Raw genomic sequence first — 25,411 nt, 5'->3', positions numbered from 1 at the left:
TTATATAGCTGCCTTCGGGAGACTGGACCTGGATACAGTAAGTATAGCTGCCTTCGGGAGATGGACCTGGATACAGTAAGTATAGCTGTTATAGCTGCCTTCAGGCGACTGGACCTGGATACAGTAAGTATAGCTGCCTTTGGGAGACTGGACCTGGATACAGTAAGTATAGCTGTTATATATTTGCCTTCAGGAGACTGGACCTGGATACAGTAAGTATGGCTGTTATATAGCTGCCTTCGGGAGACTGGACCTGGATACAGTAAGTATAGCTGTTATATAGCTGCCTTTGGGAGACTGGACCTGGATACAGTAAGTATAGCTGCCTTTGGGAGACTGGACCTGGATACAGTAAGTATAGCTTTGTTTTACAGCATGATTACAAAAAAATGAAACTTGCTCTATATCACATCTACTGTTGATTTAGATATTGAAAGTTATAAAAAGTTATAACGACAGCGACACTTAAAGAGAATTAAGATCGTTTTGGTTATAAAGCGTACGTAGGGGTAAGTTCATACCTAGGTATTGAATGGAGTGTCGTTGCCAATCAAATGGGAAAGAGGCTTGTAATTTGGAAATAGATGACTGCGGGAGATTAATGTGAATCCTTTTCAACTCCACAGGAACTCCAACCCCCCCGAACTTCCCCCTCAGGAAGAGGCAATGCCCAATGGAGGATTGGGAGAGTTGGCATGGTAGCCACAGGGGGCTGAGGTAGGTGACTATAGCCTGTTTCTTATTTTTACACCAGCCATAGAGAATTTTCCTTTTCTCTGGACACCCCTGTCATATTAAAGGGGGCCATTCACCAGGACTGATGTTATAAATCTAGTTTCCTACCATATGTTTGTTTCAAGAACCGAGATGAGTAGATGCATGAAAAAACGCCATACACATACACGGCCCTCTTCACTGCTGACAGCCAGACACCACACATACATACCCCCCCCTTCTGCTCACGGTCTGAGACCACACATACACAGCCCCCCTCACCCTGACACCACACATACACAGCCCCCCTCACCCTGACACCACACATACACAGCCCCCCTCACCCTGACACCACACATACACAGCCCCCCTCACCCTGACACCACACATACACAGCCCCCCTCACCCTGACACCACACATACACAGCCCCCCTCACTGCTGACACCACACATACACAGCCCCCCTCACCCTGACACCACACATACACAGCCCCCCTCACTGCTGACACCACACATACACAGCCCCCCTCACCCTGACACCACACATACACAGCCCCCCCTCACCCTGACACCACACATACACAGCCCCCCTCACCCTGACACCACACATACACAGCCCCCCTCACCCTGACACCACACATACACAGCCCCCCTCACCCTGACACCACACATACACAGCCCCCCTCACCCTGACACCACACATACACAGCCCCCCTCACTGCTGACACCACACATACACAGCCCCCCTCACCCTGACACTACACATACACTGCCCCCCTCACCCTGACACCACACATACACAGCCCCCCTCACCCTGACACCACACATACACAGCCCCCCTCACCCTGCTGACACCACACATACACAGCCCCCCTCACCCTGCTGACACCACACATACACAGCCCCCCTCACCCTGCTGACACCACACATACACAGCCCCCCTCACCCTGACACCACACATACACAGCCCCCCTCACCCTGACACCACACATACACAGCCCCCTCACCCTGACACCACACATACACAGCCCCCCTCACCCTGCTGACACCACACATACACAGCCCCCCTCACCCTGCTGACACCACACATACACAGCCCCCCTCACCCTGACACCACACATACACAGCCCCCTCACCCTGACACCACACATACACAGCCCCCCTCACCCTGCTGACACCACACATACACAGCCCCCCTCACCCTGACACCACACATACACAGCCCCCCTCACCCTGACACCACACATACACAGCCCCCCTCACCCTGACACCACACATACACAGCCCCCCTCACCCTGACACCACACATACACAGCCCCCCTCACCCTGACACCACACATACACAGCCCCCCTCACCCTGACACCACACATACACAGCCCCCCTCACTGCTGACACCACACATACACAGCCCCCCTCACCCTGACACCACACATACACAGCCCCCCTCACTGCTGACACCACACATACACAGCCCCCCTCACCCTGACACCACACATACACAGCCCCCCCTCACCCTGACACCACACATACACAGCCCCCCTCACCCTGACACCACACATACACAGCCCCCCTCACCCTGACACCACACATACACAGCCCCCCTCACCCTGACACCACACATACACAGCCCCCCTCACCCTGACACCACACATACACAGCCCCCCTCACTGCTGACACCACACATACACAGCCCCCCTCACCCTGACACTACACATACACTGCCCCCCTCACCCTGACACCACACATACACAGCCCCCCTCACCCTGACACCACACATACACAGCCCCCCTCACCCTGCTGACACCACACATACACAGCCCCCCTCACCCTGCTGACACCACACATACACAGCCCCCCTCACCCTGCTGACACCACACATACACAGCCCCCCTCACCCTGACACCACACATACACAGCCCCCTCACCCTGACACCACACATACACAGCCCCCCTCACCCTGCTGACACCACACATACACAGCCCCCCTCACCCTGCTGACACCACACATACACAGCCCCCCTCACCCTGACACCACACATACACAGCCCCCTCACCCTGACACCACACATACACAGCCCCCCTCACCCTGCTGACACCACACATACACAGCCCCCCTCACCCTGCTGACACCACACATACACAGCCCCCCTCACCCTGACACCACACATACACAGCCCCCTCACCCTGACACCACACATACACAGCCCCCCTCACCCTGACACCACACATACACAGCCCCCTCACCCTGACACCACACATACACGGCCCCCTGGTACAGGCATCTTAATAGTTGAACGCAGTTTGCCAAGTAGAGATGCTGATGTGCCCGGATCTCCAGAGGGTTACAGCATGGCAGGATATCAGCCCAAGCCGCCGGGCACAGCTGTGTTATTACAGACCGGGAGAACGGCTGTGGGGGGCAGGGAGGAGGGCAGCGGGGGGCAGGCGGAGGGCAGTGAGGGGCAGGAGGAGGGCAGCGGGGGGCTGTGAGGGGCAGGAGGAGGGCAGCGGGGGGCAGGCGGAGGGCAGTGAGGGGCAGGAGGAGGGCAGCGGGGGGCTGTGAGGGGCAGGAGGAGGGCAGCGGGGGGCAGGCGGAGGCAGGAGGGGGCTGAGGGGGGCAGCAGGGGGCTGTGAGGGGCAGGCGGAGGCAGCAGGGGGCTGTGGGGGGCAGCAGGGGGCAGGAGGAGGGCAGCGGAGGCAGTGGGGGGCAGGAGGGGGCTGTGAGGGGCAGGAGGAGGGCAGCGGAGGCAGCAGGGATCCGCCCAGGTCCTTGTTAGGAAATGTCTCATCAGTCCGGCCGAGATGTGTCTAGAAGGATCCTAGCGGAGCTGCCATAGTGCCCGGACTGCAGCCATTCATTACTATAGGGGAGATGGCACAAGCCCGGATCCAAGCCAAGGCGAACGACGGGCAAAACGGGGGCAAGTTCTGCCGCTCCCTGTCCATGGCGGCCCGGTCCTGTCACCTGCTGGAGACGCTGGATGACCTGGAGATGAGGTAACAACCGGCGGGACAGGGCACTACAGCCTGGATATATATATACTCACATATACAGCCTGTCTCCTATAGCAGTATATATATATATATATATATATATATATATATATATATATATATATATATATATATATATATGTATATATTAGCAGTATATCCATGTATACTCATATATCATACAGCAGTGGGCACGGGGGTCTGTGGCATGGGCATAGTGCTTGGCATGAATACACTGGTCCCTGTGTAATATCTGCTGTCCTGTCTGTGACCCCCAGCACAGCCGCACAGGGACTGCAGGGACTGTCTCCTGGAACTGGGCACATTTACCTTTCAGAATCCTGGGAAAGTTTGTTTGGGACATAACAAATCTATCTATATTTATTAATATCCTGTATCACCATATACGCCTGATTATTGCTAGTGTTATAACTATCTCCAGCAGTACTTATAGGGACTCTTCACACAATAAGATTGTCAGTACCTTTAAGCCAAAACCAGACGTGGGTCTACAGCATAATAAGGAGCAGATGACGTAGTTATATATATATACACTGTGTGCCATTCCTGGCTTTGGTTAAAAATACAGATGTAAAATACTGCCCCAGATACGGCAGTATACATGCGGCGGCTGGAGTTGTTTGGCGTCTTCTTAGCTCCTCTGGTTTCCCATGGACGGTGGTCGGGAAAACTGCCAAAACCTTCCGCAAAGAGACAAATAGGACGCGCTGTAATTTCCGTAAAGTACATTGTGTCTGTAACAATGTCCTGGGACGGCTGATACACTATACTGCATGGTGGATGGTGCCTTATCACACTGGACTGTGACTGTACGACCACCACATCTACAGGGGGGCAGCACTAGAGAGAAGCGCAGGGAGAAGAGCTGAGTGGTGTCTGCATTGTGTAGAATCTTAGGAATATGATCCGTGGCGGCTGATGCAGGGTTGGGCCCACAGTGTTTTTTGTGAGATTTTTGGTGAGGCTCACCTGACAGGTTCGCTCTCGTTTGCTCCTCGGAATTGCTGCGTATATTAAGGGCTTAAAGGTGTTATCCAGCGCTACAAAAACATGGCCACTTTTCCCCCTACTGTTGTCTCCAGTTCAGGTGCGGTTTGCAATTAAGCTCCATTTACTTTAATGGAACTCAGTTTCAAAACCCGACCCAATCTGGAGACAACAGTAGGGGGAAAGTGGCCATGTTTTTGTAGCGCTGGATAACCCCTTTAAGACTAGATTGTTGCCTCCACCAGGGCTCGATCCGGAGCCTCCATCGGGGAGTCTGTTTGGTACCACAGAACTGAGCCGGAAGGTCCATCTAAGAACGGACACGAATTTCAGTGGGGTCCGTCCACTCTCATCCCACCTGACATCCATTTATTTTACTGGTGGGTGTGTGACGGATCTGTGACGGATGTGTGACAGATACGGGGGGGGGGGGGATGTTTTGTACAAAGGGTTTGCAATTTTCGTACACCAGAAACCTGGATACAACCAAGAAATTCCATACACCCAGGATAAATTCCCTCTAAACTTTTTATATAATTTTTTTTTTTTTTATTGACCCTGTCACTTGTCCTGGGAACAGACGTATCTGACCTGCAGTCTCCATTGGCAGTCCATAGAGACTGTCTCCTGCAATGGGGAGTGAAGCTCTTAGCTGAGCGCTTCTCAGGACTATGGAGGTCTCAAAACCCAAAGAAAACAAGGAACCAGCCCGGTTTCGAAACTCCTTGTGTTTTCAATAAAAGTGAAGTTTATCCTGACCCGTGTGACCTGCGCCTTGCCCGTGTGACCTGCGCCTTGCCGAACCTCTGCCTGTATGGAGTGCGGTGGTGTTTTGGATTTGATCTGATCAAAACATTTGACATGTCATTTATTTAATTATTTATTTATTTTTAAAGCGACAGGAACACAGCATGTTCTAGGTATGGTGTTTTTTATTTTTTTTCCTGTAACCTTTATATATAGGACTTCAAAAATTCCTGAAGAAAACATATATATATATATACACATACATTAGAAAACAGACATTCATTGATGTTTTAAAATCATTTTTTTTTTACACTGAAAACATAGTGTTAGCGAAAGATTCCTAAAACCACATATTTCAGCATCAGTACATGCTGGGAGTTGTAGTTGTGATTGCAGACCGCCGGTATACCGCTATACCGCAGGCAGCAGCTGTGACTAGCTGCCATATTATAGCTGCTCTATTCTTAGAAGACAAAATCACATCACTTCCATCACATTTCAGGAGCCGCGTTCTTGTCAGTAACGTGACGGACACCAGGACAGAGCTCCAGCACATCGGCGGCTGTCTTACAGATGGAAGCCCTGATGCAGATGTGAGCAGAGCCCTAGGCCCTATCTTACTGTCTTACTCAGTTTATATACATGAACAGATTTCTTATGCCATTTGTTAAAGGGGTTGTTCACCCAGTTTTTAACTTTCAAATCAACTGGTGCCAGAGATTTGTAATTTACTTCTATTAACAAATCTTCAGTCTTCCAGTACTTATCAGCTGCTGTATGTCCTGCAGGAAGTGGTGTATTCTTTCCAGTCTGACACAGTGCTCTCTGCTGCCACCTCTCTCCATGTCAGGAACTGTCCAGAGCAGCAGAGGTTTTCTATGGGGATTTACCGCTCTGGACAGTTCCTGACGTGGACAGAGGTGGCAGCAGAGAGCACTGTGTCAGACTGGAAAGAATACACCACTTCCTGCAGGATATACGGCAGCTGATAAGTACTGGAAGATATGGGACTTTTTAATAGAATTAAATTACAAATCTCTGGCACTTTCTGTCACCTGTTGATTTGAAAGAAAAAAAAAAAAAGTTGTGAACAACCCCTTTAAGCTGCAACACTCTGATATATGTGTCCTATTGTGTTCACATTAACCATAGCTGGAATGAGCTGCCCGGGGAGGCTGCTGTTTTCCTGTCGCTGAGATGCAAGGTTTTGCGCAGTAACAGATGGCGTTTCTCGTCATTGCGTCCCCTAAACCTCTGTAATAGAGTTTTATACCAGCCGAAAAGCCATCTGGAGACGGACAGCGCACAGCTGTATTATTACACTGAGAAGCAGAGGATTAGATCCTGGGTTACACAACCGGCTTGTCTGCTCGCTGGGCAATGACTGTCTGCTGCCTGGCAAAAAACCACAATCACAAAATAGGAAGTATAATAATAATAAATAATGATCAAAATCGTTATTTGCTGCCGTTATTATTAAAAGACAGCTGTCTTTCGGTGCTAAAGTGACGGCCGTAAAAAAAAAAAGACGGCCGCAAAATGACGTTGTGTGAACAGTCTAAAGGAGTATTTGAACTACTGTCTTTAATTCTTGTTTTGCTGAGTCTGTTGGGCTGTGACCTCACACGTCCATGTCAAGTGTGGCAGTAATACGTGCGGTATTTACGGACAGTCATGGAGAGGATGTACGTGTGTAGCACGGGGAGTGACGGGGCAGCGGGAGATGTTTGCATCTGTAGATTACTAGGTGGTCTCTTTTAGTCTTGGGATCCTTAGATAATCACAAAACTTCAGTCCCGTTGCCTCCTGACGCTTATCCTCCCCCTCCCCGACACTTCTGAAAAAAAAGAGGTCTGCTTGGGGGTTCCCCTTTAAAGGGGTTGTGTCATTAAGGAAACTAGATCTAAACTGATGCATTATAGGAAATTAAACATATTTCAAATATAAGCTAGCACTAATCTTCTAGATCGGCGCCCGCTTACTGAGCTTATTACACCGCTCTATGATATATATATATATATATATATATATATATATATATATATATATATTTCATGCAGATCTTGCTTGTATTCTGATGTATAAAGAAAAAAATGATGCTATACTTACCTCTCCAGGCTCCCCCCATTGTCATCCTGCCTGTTCCCCGCTCACCGCAGCTGGCACTTACACTGCCAAACCAGTCTCTGCAGTGACAGTCCGCTCAGCCAATCATTCACTGCGGGGCTGTCCCATCTCGGCCAGTGATTGGTTAAGGGTTCTGTTACTTTAGAGACTGGTTCATCCCTGTAAGCAACAGCTGCAGTAAGCTGGAAAACAAAGCCAGGAGGACACCAGGGGGAGCCTGGGGAGGTAAGTATAAGATTTATATCTTTATATTTTTGGGGTTTTTGGGGCCCTTTGGGTTTGGTCCTGTGACATTGGGGTTGCAGGGCCATTCTATGTCCTCCCTTCCCTGCTTGCGCTCGCTTTGCAGGGTTGGTGGTCGCTGATCGACACAGTGTGGAGTTAGTGTAGGGACCCATGTGAACCAGGTCACCTGCACGTGGTACATGAGGCAATATGGTTTGATCAAATTATATACCAACATCCTGGTGTTGGTTTGCGGTTTGTGAGGTGCAGTAGCTCCTTTCTCTCCATGTCATATTAATATCTTTATATACTTTCATCAGCCGTCGGCTGCACATCAGCTGTTAAACAGAGCGATGGTGCGGACAGCGGTTAACTAGAATATTTATTAATCTGCCATTTCTGTCCCTTTTTTTTTTGCGGGTAAAAAGACGGGACCAATAACTGTGTGAACAAGGTCTCAGGGTGTTTACATATAGTGTAGATTGGTTGCAAAAAAATTCTGGGACTGCGCCATTCATCTGAATGGGTTTTTCAGAAATCTATTCCCTTACTGCAGAAAGAAGTGTATTTATATGTATAGAACAGACTTGTCAGTCACAGACGAAATCGACCACTTGTGAACGCAGCCTAAGGCATTCCAGGTTCTTCCGCAGTTCCATGTGTTAATGCGAGAAGCTCGCAATGCACTGGAGAGAATGACTCTGAGCATCTGGATATTTGCCTGCCCAGCAGATATTACTGGAATGGTGATGACACCACAGCGGGCAGACGGCTGAAGCCGGGACTCCTGTTACTTGCTTCGTTGTCATGATCATTTTTTCTAACTTCCCAGTAATGACTCAGGTTACTTAGGAGATGTTCTTTGTTGCAGCCACCACATGGAATATGAGTGTAATTGTACGTGTAGCCGCATAGCTCAGCAACTACATCACTTATTAGGCTCTGTTCTCTGGAAAAGAAGTGATCACATCTGCGTACTTGCCAACCGTTTAGCTGGGACTGTCCTGGTTTTGATCAGACAGTTCCAGGAAATTAATGTCCTGGGTATGTCCCACCAAGCTCCACCCCCATGACGTCAGATCCGCCCCCCCCCCCAAGGCCTATAGTTAAAAGTAAACTGCTCTGCCAGTCACTGTTGTGGCCAGAGGGGGCATTCTGCCTCCAGCCATAAAAGGCGGCTGTTCTCTTCCACTGCAGGACGTCACTCGTGTATCCTGAAGAAAGATTAGATTTTGTGCTGCAGGGAGCCAGGTGAGTATGTCTTTTTTTTTTTTTTTTTATTACTACTAAGGAGGGGGTGGCAGATGACACTGAAAACATTGAAGACAATGGTTAAAATACTTAATTTTATAGTACTGAGTGGAGAAGCAGCAGGAAGTTCTTTTTGCTGCTTTTTTGATCTCCTCACTGTCTTGCACGAGACCCAACCAGCAGCACCAGAGAGGAAGCTCCTTCCTGGTCCCGTCCAGCCTGCAGAGAGCTGCTGTGTGTATAGGCCCTATCGGAGAAGTCTTCATGATGAGAAAGAAAAGGAAAACTGAGTGACTGTGATCAGAAAAGATGCCCCCTGTGAGTCACTGAATGTAGTTGCACTGTAATCACTTATCTCAATCATCTTCTCTGTCCGTGCAAAACTGCACATAACATATGTTTAAATAGTCAACCAAATAGTACAGTCCTTAGTGTGCATGGCAAATATAGACACCCAAGGATACAAACACGTCTTTTAGATACTGACCACAAGTGCTCTGGGAGACTGCAAATGTCCTTTTTGGCTTGTGGGTGCGAGTAAACTTTATATACCAACTATTGTCTGACTCCAGCACTATCACTACGTTGACCACATTTGCAGCAGAGGTTGTACCACTACATATACACACATGGTTGCACTAAATATGTTTTAGTCTATCTTTACTGTTAACCTAAATGACATACATACGCCTATGGCTAAAAATACTCCGTACAAATGCGAAGTGCAGCACTTTGTGCGACCTCTGGTTGAACTGCCCTGAATGTGACTCTTCGAAGGCCTCAACCAACCTCAAGATCCCCACGGCCTGCATTGCTGGTATCCATTACACTCCCTTGGTGACCTCTATAGACAAGTGTTCAGAGTGCATTTTTTATGACAGTAAAATCAGGAGTAAAGGGTCATGTGATGTGACTATAAAATGCATTTAAAGCCATAATAAACCATGTAACCCGGACAGGTGTTTGGTGATAGCTTTAAAAAAAGAATCGTGCTGAGTCTGTTTACCTACTGGATGGGCCTTGAACGGCCGGCACCTGCTTCCTGCCTGTCTACTATGTGTTGTGTGTCCTCCGTTTCACGGAGAGAACATAGAATATGTGAATGCAGCCTAACACCAAACGATTATTACCAGTATGGCCAATAATTATTTGGTGTAATAGGGCCCTTAGGGTTATATTACACGGCCCAATATTGGGAAGGAAGCGAGTACTAACCTGTCAGATCAGCAATTGCTTCCTCGCTGCCACTGCTATTACACACAGACAGAGTGCGGAGGGGGAGGGTGGTGGAGGGGCTGCAGGAGGGGCTGCTAGGGTGTCCCATTAAATAGAGCAGGGGTCTGCTGCCACCCCTACTATTAGGGCCCTATTCCACAGGACAATTATCGTTCGCTTAATCATTAACGATAAACGATCCAAACGACCTGAAATCGTTCACCCATTTACATGGAACGATAATCTTTACTTATGATCGTTCTTGCGGTCGTCTTGTTGTCGCTATTGCGTTCGTCACTACTGCGAACGACCGAACGACGTCTTATTCAATGCGAACGATTTGCGAACGAGCAAGGATTAAAATAGGTCCAGGTCTTATTAAACAATCAACGATTTCTCGTTCGGTCGTTAATCGTTAACTGCTAGTCAAATGAACGATTTAACGATAATCTGAACGATAATCGTCCCGTGGTATAGGGCCCTTAGACTTTCGATGTCTTTATAGTTTTGGTAACACATTGAAAGACAATGATGTTGCCTTCTAACATGACCTATTACACCAAACTCTTATCCGGAACAGCTGGCAATCGGCCGATAATCGTTTAGTGTAATAACCCCCTGTTCTAGGCTCTTTATTAATGTCTTCGAGCTGATGGTTAATAGGTAGTAAATTTGATATGGGATATGTCACAGAATACCTAAGTTGTGGACTTGTCATCTTATTCTAAGGAGTAATTGGTGCATAAGATATTGGGGGGGTCTCCAAGAATAACACTAGATGGTGGGATGAATTCTGCAGCTGGGGTGGTTGCACTTCTGCGAGGGGATGGTAACGGGATAGCATGCTGTGCCTGGATAAAGAAAGAATCAGAAACGTGACAGATCCATTGTCATGTCCCTCATGTTACAAAAATAGAATCTGTGATGTCAGAGGAAACATCTCTGTATGATACATGTGAATGAGTGCTTATGCAGCATGTGTTTTGTATTCTGCAAACCCGTTCACAGGGGTGTAACTAAAATTTCATGGGTCCCAGAGCTAATTTTGCCCCCCCCCAGGATTGTAACTTCTGCTGTCACAGCATAACCACATATCACCAGCACGAAGGGGGACATTAATTAGGACAGGCGTACTCGTCTTAAATTAGTCCCCACCTGATTTTCCCCAGCCGAATTCACTAAGAGACGCACACCTCTCACTGGCCATGTGCCCGTCCCTGCACCCGTGATTTACAGGCGTATATAATTTATATTGACAGCATTTGGTGAACACGCTTTTACTTTTATAGGATGGTGGGCCGTGAATGTTTAGTAGCAATTTTCAAAATTTTTGTGAAAATTTCAAGCTCAGAACTTTTTTCTGAGTTCAGTTTTTGGAGTATATTTTAGAGACCTGTATACTAGAAATCCTCAAATTTCTCCTGATTTTGAAATCTTTACCCTTTCGAGTATTTAAATTGACATTCATACCATTTTTTTTTTTAAAACCCTTTGGCCATTTCACAGGAATATCTGCAAAGTAAGGGTGCGTGCACACTACGGAATTGCCGTGTATTACCCGCGGCGTATTCCGTCGCTCGTCCACTAACGCGGCGGCGCGCATTTCCGCCCGTGCCATAGCATAGACACTATTCTGTGCACAGGCGGATTACGCATTCCGCCGAAAGAAGTGACATGTCAATTCTTTCGGCGTAATGCGTAGTCCGCCTGTGCATAGAATAGTGTCTATGGCACGGGCGGAATACGCCGCGGGTTATACGCGGCAATTCTGTAGTGTGCACGCACCCTAAGAGTGAAAAGTTTGAATTAGCAATAGGGGTCAGACATTTTTAGAAAAAGAAAAAAAAACTGCCAGGGAGGAGGTGGCTGAACATAACAACAGGCACTTACCTCCCCAGCTCTAGTGCTGGGGTCCGCTGTCTTCCACTCGGGCTCCCGGCCGCTTCCTGGTCTGACGTGTCAGCCCTGCTCAGCCAAGGCGGGACCCCACTACAGCCGCTGACTGGCTTATCGGACCTTACATGTCAGACCAGGAAGCGGCCGGGAGCCCGAGTGGAAGACAGCGGACCCCAGCACTAGAGCTGGGGAGGTAAGTGCCTGTTGTTATGTTCAGCCGGCTGTTTAAAAAAAAAAAAAAATGTCCAACCGCAGACTTCCCCTTTAACCCCTTTTATTTTGAACATCAGCTACTGACAATAAACTGTGATAATTGACTATTTCATGGGCAGATGGTGAGAAGTGTCCCTGAGATGAGGCGGTGAGGATCCATACTTTCTGAGTGTATGAGGTTCTGCTTCCTTTCGTACAGAGAAGAAGAATAGCAGCAATAATCTGTATATCATCCATTATGGTATCTCTTCCTAGAGTGCAGTCCCTGCGTGACTCGGCATCCGCTCTGGAGCTGGAGAAGGAGTCTCTAATAGAGACGATTCACAATGTCAAGAACAGCCAGGACATGAGGAACATAAGTGATGGTAAGCTATACATTACTGAAGGATCTTCTAATGGGAGGACACAAGGGATTCCGCTGCTATAATACATGGAGACGGCCAGCTTCCTGGGCCACATATGGCTTACAGCTGACAATTATTCCTATAGTGACCTCTGCGATTCTTCCCTCATATATGGCTTAGGATGTGCTTCTTACAACTCCCATCTATCCATCCATATCATCAGTTAGCCCTGAATAAAATGAAATCAGATATTTATACCTATTCCTATAATGTAGCTGTCATTTCAAACAACTTATCAGAAATAAATAATACAAAACGAAAGTCCGTAATAGATTTTATTAGGCAAAAGAGCTTCCTTCTGTACTGACAAGGCTGCCCCCCCCCCCCCCCCCAACACACACACACTTCCTATCAGCTCATTATTAAAGGGGTTGGCCACTTTATAGTAAAATAGTTTAGTGTACAGTATTAGTAAGTGTTCTCACTGTATATACTGATAGCAGCTCACTGTGTACTCACTGTATATACTGACAGTATCTCCTTGTGTACCTCATAGAGCTAAAACCAGATTCCCCTTATCCAGGCTGTGCTCTCTTGCTCTGTGGTGATTCTGTCCATAAGATGGCCGACATGGAGCAGAATGTGACCATGCCCCACCTCCCAGTGTCCACTACACCTATAGAGGACACTTGGGGGTGGGGCATGGTCACATGCTCCTCCGTGTCTGCCATCTTATGGACAGAATTACCACAGAGCAGGACAGCACTGCCTGGAGGAGGGGAATCTGATTTTAGTTCTATGAGGTACACAGGGAGCTGCTGTGAGTAAGTATAATGAGTACACTTACTAATACTATATACTGAATAATTTTACTATAAAGTGTATAGCCATCTACAGCAGAATGAAGCAGAGTGAAGATGGGTTTGCACTGCCCATTATAGTCTATGGAGGGCCAAAGTGGAGAGATGAGAAACAGCCTGTGCAGACTTTCTGGCCAAAGAAAATGCTGGATCGACATGTTACACTGCTCAGTGCTGGTCTGGGAACTTCTGAAGGTTTGCTACAGTTAGGAGTGCAGGATATTGTGTGTGTGTATATATATATATATATATATATATATATATATATATATATATAAAAGGCAGCACCACACTGCAGCTGAGTATAGAGAAGGCAGACGCAGGGATGGAGATTGCAGGGAGGTAGACTGGCATATACTAGTGATAGAATGGTCAGATATAGTCCTTCTCCTTGTATACATACAGAGGACAGGGCATTCTGTAAACTCACCTGAAATAAGTTACATTTTAAGGGTATGTTCACAATGAGTTATTGTGGCGGATGTCTCCGCTGCGGAATCCCGCCTGCCTCAGTGTCCCATAGTTTGTCTATGGGAAAGCTCGCGCACCTCTGCTCCCGCCGCTCTTCAAGCACAGAATTCCGCCACATTTACTCAGTGTGAACATACCCTAAAGGGGCATCTTATAAATCATTCCAAAATGTGGTTAAAAACGTAGGCCTACATGTTTCAGGAGAAACACCCCCTTTTCTCCCGAAACATGTAGGCCTACTTTTTTAACCACATTTTGGAATTTTTTTCTATGCTGCAATAAAAGATATTCGTAAATGGAAGCTGTGGATTTCCTCTATTTTTTCTACATTGGATTCACCGGGGTGCAGCCCGCTGCTATCCACTTCCTCCTTTCAGGATACCACACCACAATCTGACAAGCCAACTACCGTGAGCTGATTTACTTGTATATATTGGACTATCTTATAAATCAACAGGTTTCAGAAACTTATATAGATTTGTAATTTACTTTTATTCAAAACGCTCAAGTTTTCCAGTACTTATCAGCTGCCGTATGTCCTGCAGGAAGTGGTGTATTCTTTCCAGTCTGACACAGTGTTCTCTGCTGCCACCTCTGTCCATGTCAGGAACTGCCCAGAGCAGGAGAGGTTTTCTATGGGGGTTTGCTGCTGCTCTGGACATTTCCTGACATGGACAGAGGTGGCAGCAGAGACTGGAAATAATACATCACTTCCTGCAGGACATACAGCAGCTGATAAGTACTGTAAGACTTGAGATTTTTAAATCTATATAACTTTCTGAAACCAGTTCATTTGAAAGAAAAGGATTTTCTTTTATAACTTTTATAAAAGTTTATTTCACTTGACTCTAACTTGCGCTCTTGTCATTCACTCACTGTTATATTTATTTAAATGTCAAAGGAGAAAGAGAAGAACTGACACTGACAGCAGAACGTCTGATGGACCGCACAGTGACTGTAGAAGTCTCGGTGGAAACCATCAGAAACCCCCAACAAGCCTCGTCCCTACAGCAAGCCACCCTGATCATTGATCAGATCCTTCAGAAAGTCATGGACAACCTGGAGGGCGGCAGGAAACAGCTGATGTCCCTGTACGCCGCTTGTACTTCTGATGTCCCATCTGCACCCATCGACCAGAAGTTCCAGTCCGTCATTATAGGATGCGCCATAGAGGACCAGAAGAAGATCAAGAGAAGACTAGAAAATCTTATCAGGAACATTGACAGTTCTGAGAAGTCTATTACACTGCTGGAGAAGCAGAAAGCGGCCCCTTCCCAGAACAATAAGATGTAGGAGGAGACGGGTGTGGTAATGGTGGACACCACTGCAGAGAGGGAAGGCATCAAAGGAGGATACTGCAATCTAATGTACCTGTATGGCGGTAGTCATTAATATTCATGGAAGTGCATTCTAGCCGAAACCTCAATCACTTGACTTAAAGGGCTTGTCCTATTAAGCCATCTCTATACTATATTATAGGATATGGCTCTCATGGATAGAGGGGTCACATGGGACATCACTAAGAGCCGGAGACACTGACTTGTAGAAGCTATTTCTCTAGCTGATGTGATACATCCATCATCCATGTATTACTACATGAACAGCCATTTATGTGAATAGTTTTTATGTAGTACAACATTTAGGCTGGAGTCATACACAGAATGTTAAAAAAAAAACGCTGTAATTTTTGGCGCCTTTTAATCCAGTTTTCTGAGCCAAAGTCAAAAATGGATTAAAAAAAAAGAATAAAATAAAAAAAAAAAAAAAAACTCAGGCTGGGTGCACGCTGTTTTTGCAATCCGTTTTTGCATTTGTTTGCATCCGTTTTGATCCATTTTTCCATTGACCGCCATTTAAAAAAAAAAAAAAAGGATCAGAACGCAGTTTTTTTTTTTTTTTTTTTTTTTTTTATAATGGAAGTCAATGGAAATCAAAACGGATGCACACAAATGCAAAAACGTAGTGTGAATCCAGCCTTAGGCCATGTTTACACAACATATAACACCTGCCATTCTGTGACCCGGCTGGGTGTTACTGAAGATCATCCCGGCCGGTACTGCAGTAGTGGCCGGATGATCTTCACTTCTGCTGAATTTGGATGCGGGCGCATTACTGTGTGCCCACATCCGAATTCCCTGCTGCACACAATGGATCATGCGGCCGGAGTTGCACGCTCCATTGTGTGTACTGACAGGTTCTTTGCGGCTCTATTCATTGAATGAATGTCAGTTTCTTACGGCGCCACTAGGGATTCCGGCCGGGTTGTATACTATGTGTATACACTATGGCCGTGATTCTATAGATGGCAGCACAATGTAAGTTTCATATTAATCACGTCGTTGTTGCAAATCGGCAACAACGGCCATGATTAATATGAAACTTGCGTTGTGTGAACATAGCCTTACCCTGCAGCTGAAACTGTTCCTCTAAAAAAAAAAAAAAATCATGTGTTTACTGGGGGTCTTGAGAGTGGTGGGATGTCTATGATCATAACCCCTTTAATAGTTTCATTACCTGGGACTTCCTAGGGATTTGATTGTCTGAATGTGGTTCAATCAGGCCGTATCCATAAGATAGCATATCAGCATATCCCCCAGTTCAGCATTGACATTTATACTCAGATCAGCCAAACCTTGATATTCATCAGATTAAGAAAAGCAGAAGCCACTACTAAGCTGTCCTGACTGCGGCCGATCACTCAGGAAAACAAGGGCTGACATGCCCGATCCTTCTTGTGGAAGCAACCAGTCCCCGGTATACTCACTGTGACACTACAAGATGCCGTATACTGTACTGCCGTATACTGTGACACTACAAGATGCTGTATACTCACTGTGACACTACAAGATGCCGTATACGCTGTATGTGTCTTTGGCAGATGGTCATTTTTCATGGCTTTGCACAGATTTTAGCTTAAAACCTAATAGAAATTCATTTTAAAGACTATATAATAAAACTTGTATAATGGAGTTACTGACAGGCAGATACCTGTGTATTATTGCCTTGTATAACACAGAATGTGGGGACAATGCCATCTCTGGGTTATGTGGCAAGGATTTACAAGGTTTTTACAATGCAGGAGAAGAGTAGTTTTTAATTTTTCCAATACATCCCCTGTTCGGATTCTGCACCGAAACATCTTTAGGGTCTGTTCACACTGAGGAATAGGCGAGGAATTGAAGAGTAAAGTTTTTTTGCTTGAAATATCCTCTTGTTCGAGGGGAAAACAGAAATTCAAAGCCCCATTGACTTCTACGGGATTTCTCTTGCAGAATCTGACGAAAGATATGTCAATTGTTTTGGCGGAAGTGGAACATTCTGCACGTAAATTCTGCAGTGTGAACAACAGAGCGAAAATCCAATTGAACACAATGGGACATTGCTCTGTACATATATTACAGGCGGAATATGCGTAAAATTAAGCGCAGATGCAGCTTGAAATTTCAATTGTGAACATACCCTTACACCAGTGCCGGACTGGCCCACCAGAAGACCGGAGAATCCTCCGGTGGGCCCCCAGCTTTATAACCTGCACTAACACTGACTGACATGTCGCTTCTCCTGGTTCTTCATTGGTGGCCCCCAGGATAATTTGCCCTGGTGGGCCCCAGATACCCCAGTCTGACACTGCCAGCACCCCCTCTCTGCAGACCAGTCAGGATGGGTCGTATTTTCCACCATGTTATTATACGCCACAATTATTTAGGACCTCATAGTGTGTGGTGTTTCTCTATTACACAGTCACAGCTCACAGAAGTTTCAGAATTATTACTATAGCTTGGTGCACGGGTCGTTGATCCTCGATTTTAGAAGCAGACGTGCCATTTTGCATCATGTAACTTCATACATAAGGCATTACGGGGTGTTCTATAGAAATTCTCATTCATGTGACAGTATACACTCCTGTGCACTTAGAAATAAAAAACTACTAACTAAGGAAATAAATCATCTCCTTGTCATTGGTTTTCTCTGCAAAAAAATCCAGAGTTGTTTATTAAACTATTGGGTCACTTACTGTTTGCTGCTGTAATAGAGGGATAACCTGTCATGTGATGTCCAAAATGTGCGGCAAATCTCGGTAAAGGTGGAGGCTACATGTCACATACACAGGATCCCCACATTGGTGCTGAGCTGCTAATGTAAAAAAAAAAAAAAAAAAAAAAAAAAAAAGCGTTGTACCTAACGGTCGCTCATCCAAATCCAATTGAAGTATCCGCGTGGATTCCGCAGTGTGAACATGTTTTTAATCATTTCAGTAATTTGTAAACAGTCCTCAGGTCACAGCCATAATGGGAAAAGGCAGAGAATTCTTTATTGCGATAAGTGTAATGGTTTACTCTACAATGTCCCATGGGAACAGCTTCACAGACACTGTCAAAGAATACAAAGGGAGCAGTTTTTGGGTTCGGCCTTTTTTTTTTTATTGTATTTGGTCAGCTACATAAAAATACAGTGGTACCTTGGTTTAAGAGTAGCTTGTATTAAGAGCATTTTAGTTTAAAGAGGATGTACCGCCAGGTACATCCTCTTTAATCTGAACCCACAGATCGAACGGCGCCGTCAAGGGGAAGCCGGTGCCGTGGTCCGTTTTTTGGACCATGGCCCGATTCCCGTGCACGGCGCCGTTCTATGCACCGGAACCAGACGATGCTCAAGCAGTGGAGGTAGGCTGGGCCGTAGTTTTTCAAAATTGTAACTTGGTGTAAGAGCATTGCTTTGGTGTAAGAGCTCCCTGTACTAGGTGGGAGGGGGAGTGGGGGAGGGGCATGGTCTGCATAGCGGGGTCTATAGCACTGTACTCTGACCCAGGAAGTCTCCCTCACCTTCCAAATCATGGCAGATCCACTTCCGGCTGGGGCTTACATCAGGGGACAGGACTGTGGAGGTAATCTCTCCATGGCTGTAACCCCTCTCTCCCTGGACAGAGAGCGCTGCATGTATGTGCCCACACCTGTCCTGCTCATTCCTTCCTGCTCCCTGCAGTCTCTGTCCGCCCTTGTGTTTCCCATTCTCCCTATTCTAGCTATAATGTGCCTGCACTTACACTGCTATACACACTGCTGTATAGAAAGGTTTTTGCCATTGTCCTCCTGCACAGCTCTGTGATTCTCACTTCTTGATTGGTCCCTGCATCTCTATTCTAACCTGTTGTACTACACTACTGCATTATGGGGATCTACAGCTCCATCCTGTATTTACAAACTGCTGCTGTGTTATCAGGGTTATGCAGTTACTATACATTATACTCCACATGCTGATTGCTATACTGTACAGTAACTTATATATCACATATCCAGCTGTTTCTCAATGTTTGTTTAATCTCTTCTACATGTTATTCAGAATAAAAAATAATTATTTTGGGGGTGTGGAACCAATTGTCTGAATATCAGTGATTTCTTATAGGAAAATGTGCTTTGGTTTAAGAGTAATTTGGATTACAAGCTCAGTCCCGCAACGAATGCTCGTAATCCAGGGTACCACTGTATATGTATAAATATAATGCTGTTTTCTGCTTTGCCACTAGATGTCAGCACAGAGCTAAAACCAACATTAAATTATCACCTTATAATACTTTTTAATGTGTCTGTAAATAAATACATAAGTAAAGAATATTCCGTTTGGTCTGAAACATGGTGCTAGAAAGATAACGCTCATCTCCTGGCAGAACTTATAGGTGCTTCTGCCTAGCAGGATGCTCACTGGCACACAAGGATGGGGTTAAAGGGAACCATTCACCCCGTGGCCCCCGTTAGAAACAGACAAACAGTTACATAAAGGTCAATATACTTACCATATCGCTCCCGGTCCCGTCCCGGATCTCGTTGTTGACACGGAGAAATCGCTGATTCTTCTTCTCCCGCCCATTATGGTAATGAGCTGAGATGAGTCCAACGTCCATAGGAAACGACGGACGAGTCCAACTTATTCATGAGGTCCTCTTCTCGTCGCCGCCCATCCACGCCTCCTGGAACTTGATTGACGTCTTCAGTCTTCAGTCTCCTCACGAATTCCCGCGCAGGCGCTGTTGCGAAGGTCTCGTCATCTCTTCTGCGCCTGCGCAGTAAACAGGATACGTGCTCGTGACGTTCCTGTGTACCGCGCATGCGCGAAGTCCAACACGTCACTTCAGCTCTGACAATCGGCGCACGCGCAGTAAACATTGAAGCTGTGGAGCGGCTTCAATTGTGAACTGCGCATGCGCCGAAAACGACCGTCACGGCGCCTGCGCGGGATCCGGCGAGAAGAAAGAAGACGAGGAGGAAGAAGACCCGGCGTCAATCAAGTGTCGGAGGCGGGGAGTAGGCTGGACTTCGGGCCGGCGGCGCTCATTACCATAATGGGCGCGAGAAGAAGAATCGGCGATTTCTTCGTGTCAACAACGAGATCCGGGACGGGACCGGGAGCGATATGGTAAGTATATTGACCTTTATGTAACTGTTTGTCTGTTTCTAACGGGGGCCACAGGGTGAATGGTTCCCTTTAAGGTGATTTTCATACACCAGTGTTTCAATCAGTATTTATTAGGCAAAACGAGGGGAGAATCGAAAACAAAAAAGAGGTACGGATCTTTCCAGTATAGTTTTTATCTTGTTTTTTTCTGGTTTTGGCTTATAAATTCTGATGATAAATAGGGAGCAAATACTTCTGTGTGAAAGCTTTAAAGTGTCACTTTCATTTCATTTTTTATTTTTTGCAGAAATCGATAGTACAGACGATTTTAAGAAACTTTGTAATTGGGTTTATTTGGCAAATTTGCCATTATCTGCATTCAAAAAGACTTTCCCCACGTCCCCTCCCCTCCTCCTCTCTCTCATCCACTGCTCAGAATCAGGAAATCTTGACTCTTTTACATCAGTCGTGCCCTGTCTGTTCTATGAAAAGGGTAGGGGGAGGGAGATTAGTCGTCAGCAGAGAGCAGAGAACAAAGGATTACACAGCAAGGACCTGTATGAAAGCTGGTATTCAGAGGTCAGTGCTGACTTCAGAGGAGATAGCCTGGTGATGTAGCTGTAAATTAACTCTTTGTTGTCCTGTGTTGGTGCTTCATCTCCCTCCACCCTCCCCTCTCCATACAAAACCATGAAGACAGAGGGGAGAGCTTCAAACTGCTTTTTCATGATAAAAATGCATTTTTCGGCTAGTAAACCCAATTAAAAAATGTTTCTTAAAATCGCCTGTACTATTGATTTCTGCAAAAAAAATAAAAAAAAAAATAATAATTAAACGACAGTGACACTTTAAGAGTCAGTAATGTGGGTGAAAAGAATGGTGAGCATTGTATAGTGGCCACATTGTAACTGCTGGTATATGCAAACCAATGGCTGAAGAAGCTGGATGGTGCCCTAGGTAGTCCGGGAAACAATGGATACAGCCATAGGCTGCATCCAACTTCTTCAGTCACCGGTAATCAAATGCCAAATGATCAGACTCAAGGATGCTCGAGTTGCGCTCATCTCTACTGGTCACTAAAGTGCTGTAGGCCAGGCTTCTGCCTTTATGTGGCAGCACTCTAGCAGCCCAGCGTGGGTCTCCAGTGCTGAGATTGCACAAGCCTGGCTGTGAAAAAAAAATCACACATATTTGGTATTGCCGCATGTGTAACAACCTGAACTATGACAAAGCGAATATCGCGAAACAGCTGTCTTTGAGGGTGTTTGGCGTCCTCGCCGCCTGCTATACTATGTTTTAAAGAAGAAGATAATAAAGACTACTGCATTAACCGGTGAGTGCCCTTGCATTTTTCTATCACTGAAGAACCTGAACTATGAAACTTCACTATTATATATCCCACATGGTGGCTACAGACACTGACTAAAATACAGTGTGTGAACACCATTGAGCAGAAGGCTGTAGCCTTCTTCTGCTCGCTGGACAATCCCTTTAAGTAAGTTTTCTGTTTTGCATACCATCAATTTGTTGAGCTGTGAGGAACCCTCCAAGACGAGGTGGTTTTCTTAGATGTCCCGGCCACCTGAATGTTCATTTAGAGTTTCTTCCCAGAGCTTCACCTGCTCATCTTCAAAGGGAAAACAAGTGTCCAAACGCTCCTCTGGATTATCCAGTCATCCTAATAGGCATCCTATTGTTTTCCTGGGCAGTTACCAAGAGTCTTCTCTTTGTTATTATGCCCTGATCCTTTCTCATAAACCTCAGCTGTATCCCTGCTGCTCCTCAGGGCTCACAATATTCTGTGTGTTCAGATGATTATATGATTTATGACGATAATTATCGCTCTGTGGAATAGAGACAACGATCAGCCGATGATCGTGTCATTGGCTGATCATTTATTTAGGTTCTAACCTAAAATCATCGGGCACCGATCGCGCATCACTGCATGGAATAGCGATGCACTAGCATGTTGCAGGTCTCCTGCGCTCCTTCTTCCTCCCCCTCCCGAGCAGCAGCTTCCGTGCAGCCTGTCTGAGCTGACAGATCGCTCAGCCAATCACTGGCCAGGACCGCCGTGCGGTCTGTCAGCTCAGACAGGCTGCACCGAAGCTGCTGCTGCTCGGGAGGGGGAGGAAGAAGGAGCACAGGAGGAGACCTGCAACATGCTAGGTAATGTAGTGTTTAAACAAGGGCTGCAAGGACATCGGTAACGATGTCCCTGCAGCCCTCGCTAAGCGATTATCGGGCCGCGTAGTAGGCCCAGCAAGCGAGCGCTGATCTGCTAGTTTACATTATTGATCGAGCCCCCATCGGCCCGTGGAATAGGACCCTTGCCTGTCAGATTATCTGCCAAATATTTGGAGCCAAAGCCAGAAACAGACTATAACCAGAGATCAGGTCATAAAGGAAAGCCTGAGATTTTTCCTATTTTCAAATACATTCCTGGCTTTGGCTTCAAATCTTTGGCAGATAATCTTTCTGTGTAAATGGACCCTATTACACGGGGCGACTAGAGGAGCAAACAAGCTCTGTCAGCGTTTGTTTTCTTCTCGTTCCCTGCTCGCTGCTATTACACGTGGCGGCAGCGAGCAGGTAAGTGCAGGGGAGGCGCCCAGGTGATTACTGATCGTCCGGGCAGCCCATTTTGGATAGCAGCGCTCTGCTGCCACCGCTCCTATTCCACAGAGCAACGGCAGCAGATTGTTGCTGTATGAGTCGTTTGTCTTTCAACATGTTGAAGGACAAACGACTGCAACGTTCAGCCAACGTCGTTCATGATGGCTGATCGTTGCCTTCTATTACACGGAATGTCCGTTACGGCCAATAATCGTTCCGTGTAATAGATCCTTTAGTTTCAATAAACTGAATACGGTTAGGGTCACACTATGTTTTTGCAGTTGTTTTTTTTTTTTTTAAAAGACAGATGCAATTGTGTGCAATTCGTTTTTCCCTTGACTTCCATTATAAAGAAACGGATTATAATGGATGCTTTTTTTTAGCGTACCCAAAAATGTGGTTGACCAGATTTTTGTGTATGTTAAAAAAAAAAAAAAAAAAAAAAGCACATTTGTTTTGATCCATTTTTTTTTTAAATTTAATATTGGAAGTGAAAAAACGGATCTGTTTTTGCAAAAATAAATGAAACAAAAAAAAAAAAAACTGACTGTAAAAACATAGTGTGAACCCAATCTAACAAATGCGACCAGTGTGTTTGCCTTCTAAGGGCCCTTGCACACTAAGGAAATCACGCGGATAACTTGCTGCAGATTCCGTTGCTCCCCTGCTACTGCTTGAAGTTGCGCTGGTCCCATAGACTCCATTCTATGGTCAGGAGGGTTCCATCATCCGCCCAAAGAATTGACATGGACGGCTGAATCTGCCCAAGCATAAAATGGAGTCGTTCTGGTAAATTCACTTTAAAATAAAAATACATTTTGTCTGATTTACATCATATCGTCTCCTATTATGTTCCCTTATACTTTGTACAGTCAGGTTGGTGTGAGCTGAGCCTTCTGGGCAGTTATTATCCATTTTGCAGGAATGTGGTTTCTTTAGATGTCTTGGGAGAATCATAGGCTTGGGTCGTTGGGTGTGGTGAGGATTTCCTAAAGGGGGAGGGGGGGTCTCTGGTTATAAATTGACACCCACACCCAGCTATATATGCTGCCTACAAAGAGGAATCCTGAGTCCCTTCCTGTGTGTTTAAATTATATAGGTATGCGAATGGATCACTTCAATCCATATATTAAAGGGATTATCCAGCGCTGCAAAATCATGGTCACTTTTCCCCTGTCGTCTCCAGGTCAGGTGCAGTTTGCAATTTAGCTCCATTTACTTTAATGGAACTGAGTTTCAAACCCCACCCAATCTGGAGACAACAGCGAGCATATACTTTACCTGATCCCGGCTCCGGCTTGCTGAAGACACCGGGAACTGCCGGAGCCGGGATCAGGTAAAGTATATGCTCCGGCGGCCGGGGGGTTAACGGGGCGGGCTGGGGACAAACACGCACCAGGGATGTACATCCCTGCTACGATTTTGTCTACCATTGAAAGAATAGGGCCGGGATCCGCAGCGAGTCTTGCTGCAAATACGGCAAGTGGGTTTGTACCCTTAAGCTTTTTATACGACCTGATGCACACCACAGCGCAGATTCCGATGATGCAGTCCTTCTTACAATCTGCCGCCCAGTTCCCAAGATCTACAACATTACAAATATGTAACAAATATGGGAGTATGGGGCTGTACTCACCATCCCGGCCTGGCTCTGCGGGTGATCTCACGCTGCCCATGAACTCTGTCCTACTGACGGAACTGAGACAGAAGGTGGGAGTGGGTGAATACAGAAACTATAAGTCAATCACGGGAGATACCAATGTGCTGGGGGGAGTTGAGCCCCCCCCCTCCAGTGCACCAAAAGGCCTCATTTGCATATTTAGAAAATGGCGCTTATCTCGGGAACCAGGCTGTGGATTGAAAGAAAGACGGCACCATCGGAATCTGTGCAGCGGGGTGCATCAGATCATATGAAAAACGTATTTGTTGAAGTAGTACATTCGAGGGGTAAAGGGGTATATATCCATCTCAACTAATATAGATAAACTTGTAGGGCTCCTCAAGGTTAAAGAGTCTGTCTGAACCGGACTATTAGCAGAGACTCCAGCAGCCACGGAAGACGAGTACAGACCTCTGGCTGCAGAAGTGACCTATTAGTACCCAAGCAATCACATTGCAGGGGTGACAATCGGACACTTCACAGGTGCGGAACTTGTCCTTCATCCATTTCAATGCAGCATTAAAGGGGTTAGATGACTGGCACCAGCAGGATCGCTAGTGTCAGTCATTAGCAGCAGGGTTACCAACCCCCGATTTGTATGTGTTGTTTTCTTTCCAGTTTGACACAGTGCTCTCTGCTGCCATCTCTGTCCATGTAAGGAACTGTTCAGAGGAGAAGT

At 46.3% G+C, this 25,411-nt stretch overlaps 1 protein-coding gene across 1 annotated transcript; it reads left to right on the top strand.

The window, feature by feature from the left end:
* Positions 1 to 3,475: 3,475 nt before the first annotated feature.
* On the top strand, positions 3,476 to 15,835 carry BAG2 (BAG cochaperone 2). Its single transcript, XM_069974478.1, has 3 exons — positions 3,476 to 3,712; positions 12,647 to 12,756; positions 14,968 to 15,835. Exons 1-3 carry the CDS (start codon positions 3,588 to 3,590, stop codon positions 15,357 to 15,359), a joined length of 627 nt encoding a protein of 208 aa, XP_069830579.1. The 5' UTR covers positions 3,476 to 3,587; the 3' UTR covers positions 15,360 to 15,835.
* The last annotated feature ends 9,576 nt before the right edge of the window (positions 15,836 to 25,411 follow it).

This window comes from Dendropsophus ebraccatus, chromosome 6 (assembly GCF_027789765.1).
Source record: "Dendropsophus ebraccatus isolate aDenEbr1 chromosome 6, aDenEbr1.pat, whole genome shotgun sequence".
NCBI classification, from domain to species: domain Eukaryota; kingdom Metazoa; phylum Chordata; class Amphibia; order Anura; family Hylidae; genus Dendropsophus; species Dendropsophus ebraccatus.
The sequence above is the reverse complement of the archived record's forward strand: the minus strand, read 5'-3'. Positions and strand labels throughout refer to the sequence as shown.

Bases quoted from the DNA above. Each gene is read 5' to 3' on its own strand.
- BAG2 (XM_069974478.1), top strand. From the start codon at position 3,588: ATGGCACAAGCCCGGATCCAAGCCAAGGCGAACGACGGGCAAAACGGG. The intron at 3,713-12,646 runs GTAACAACCGGC...ATCTCTTCCTAG, and splicing joins CTGGATGACCTGGAGATGAG to AGTGCAGTCCCTGCGTGACT. The intron at 12,757-14,967 runs GTAAGCTATACA...TAAATGTCAAAG, and splicing joins CATGAGGAACATAAGTGATG to GAGAAAGAGAAGAACTGACA.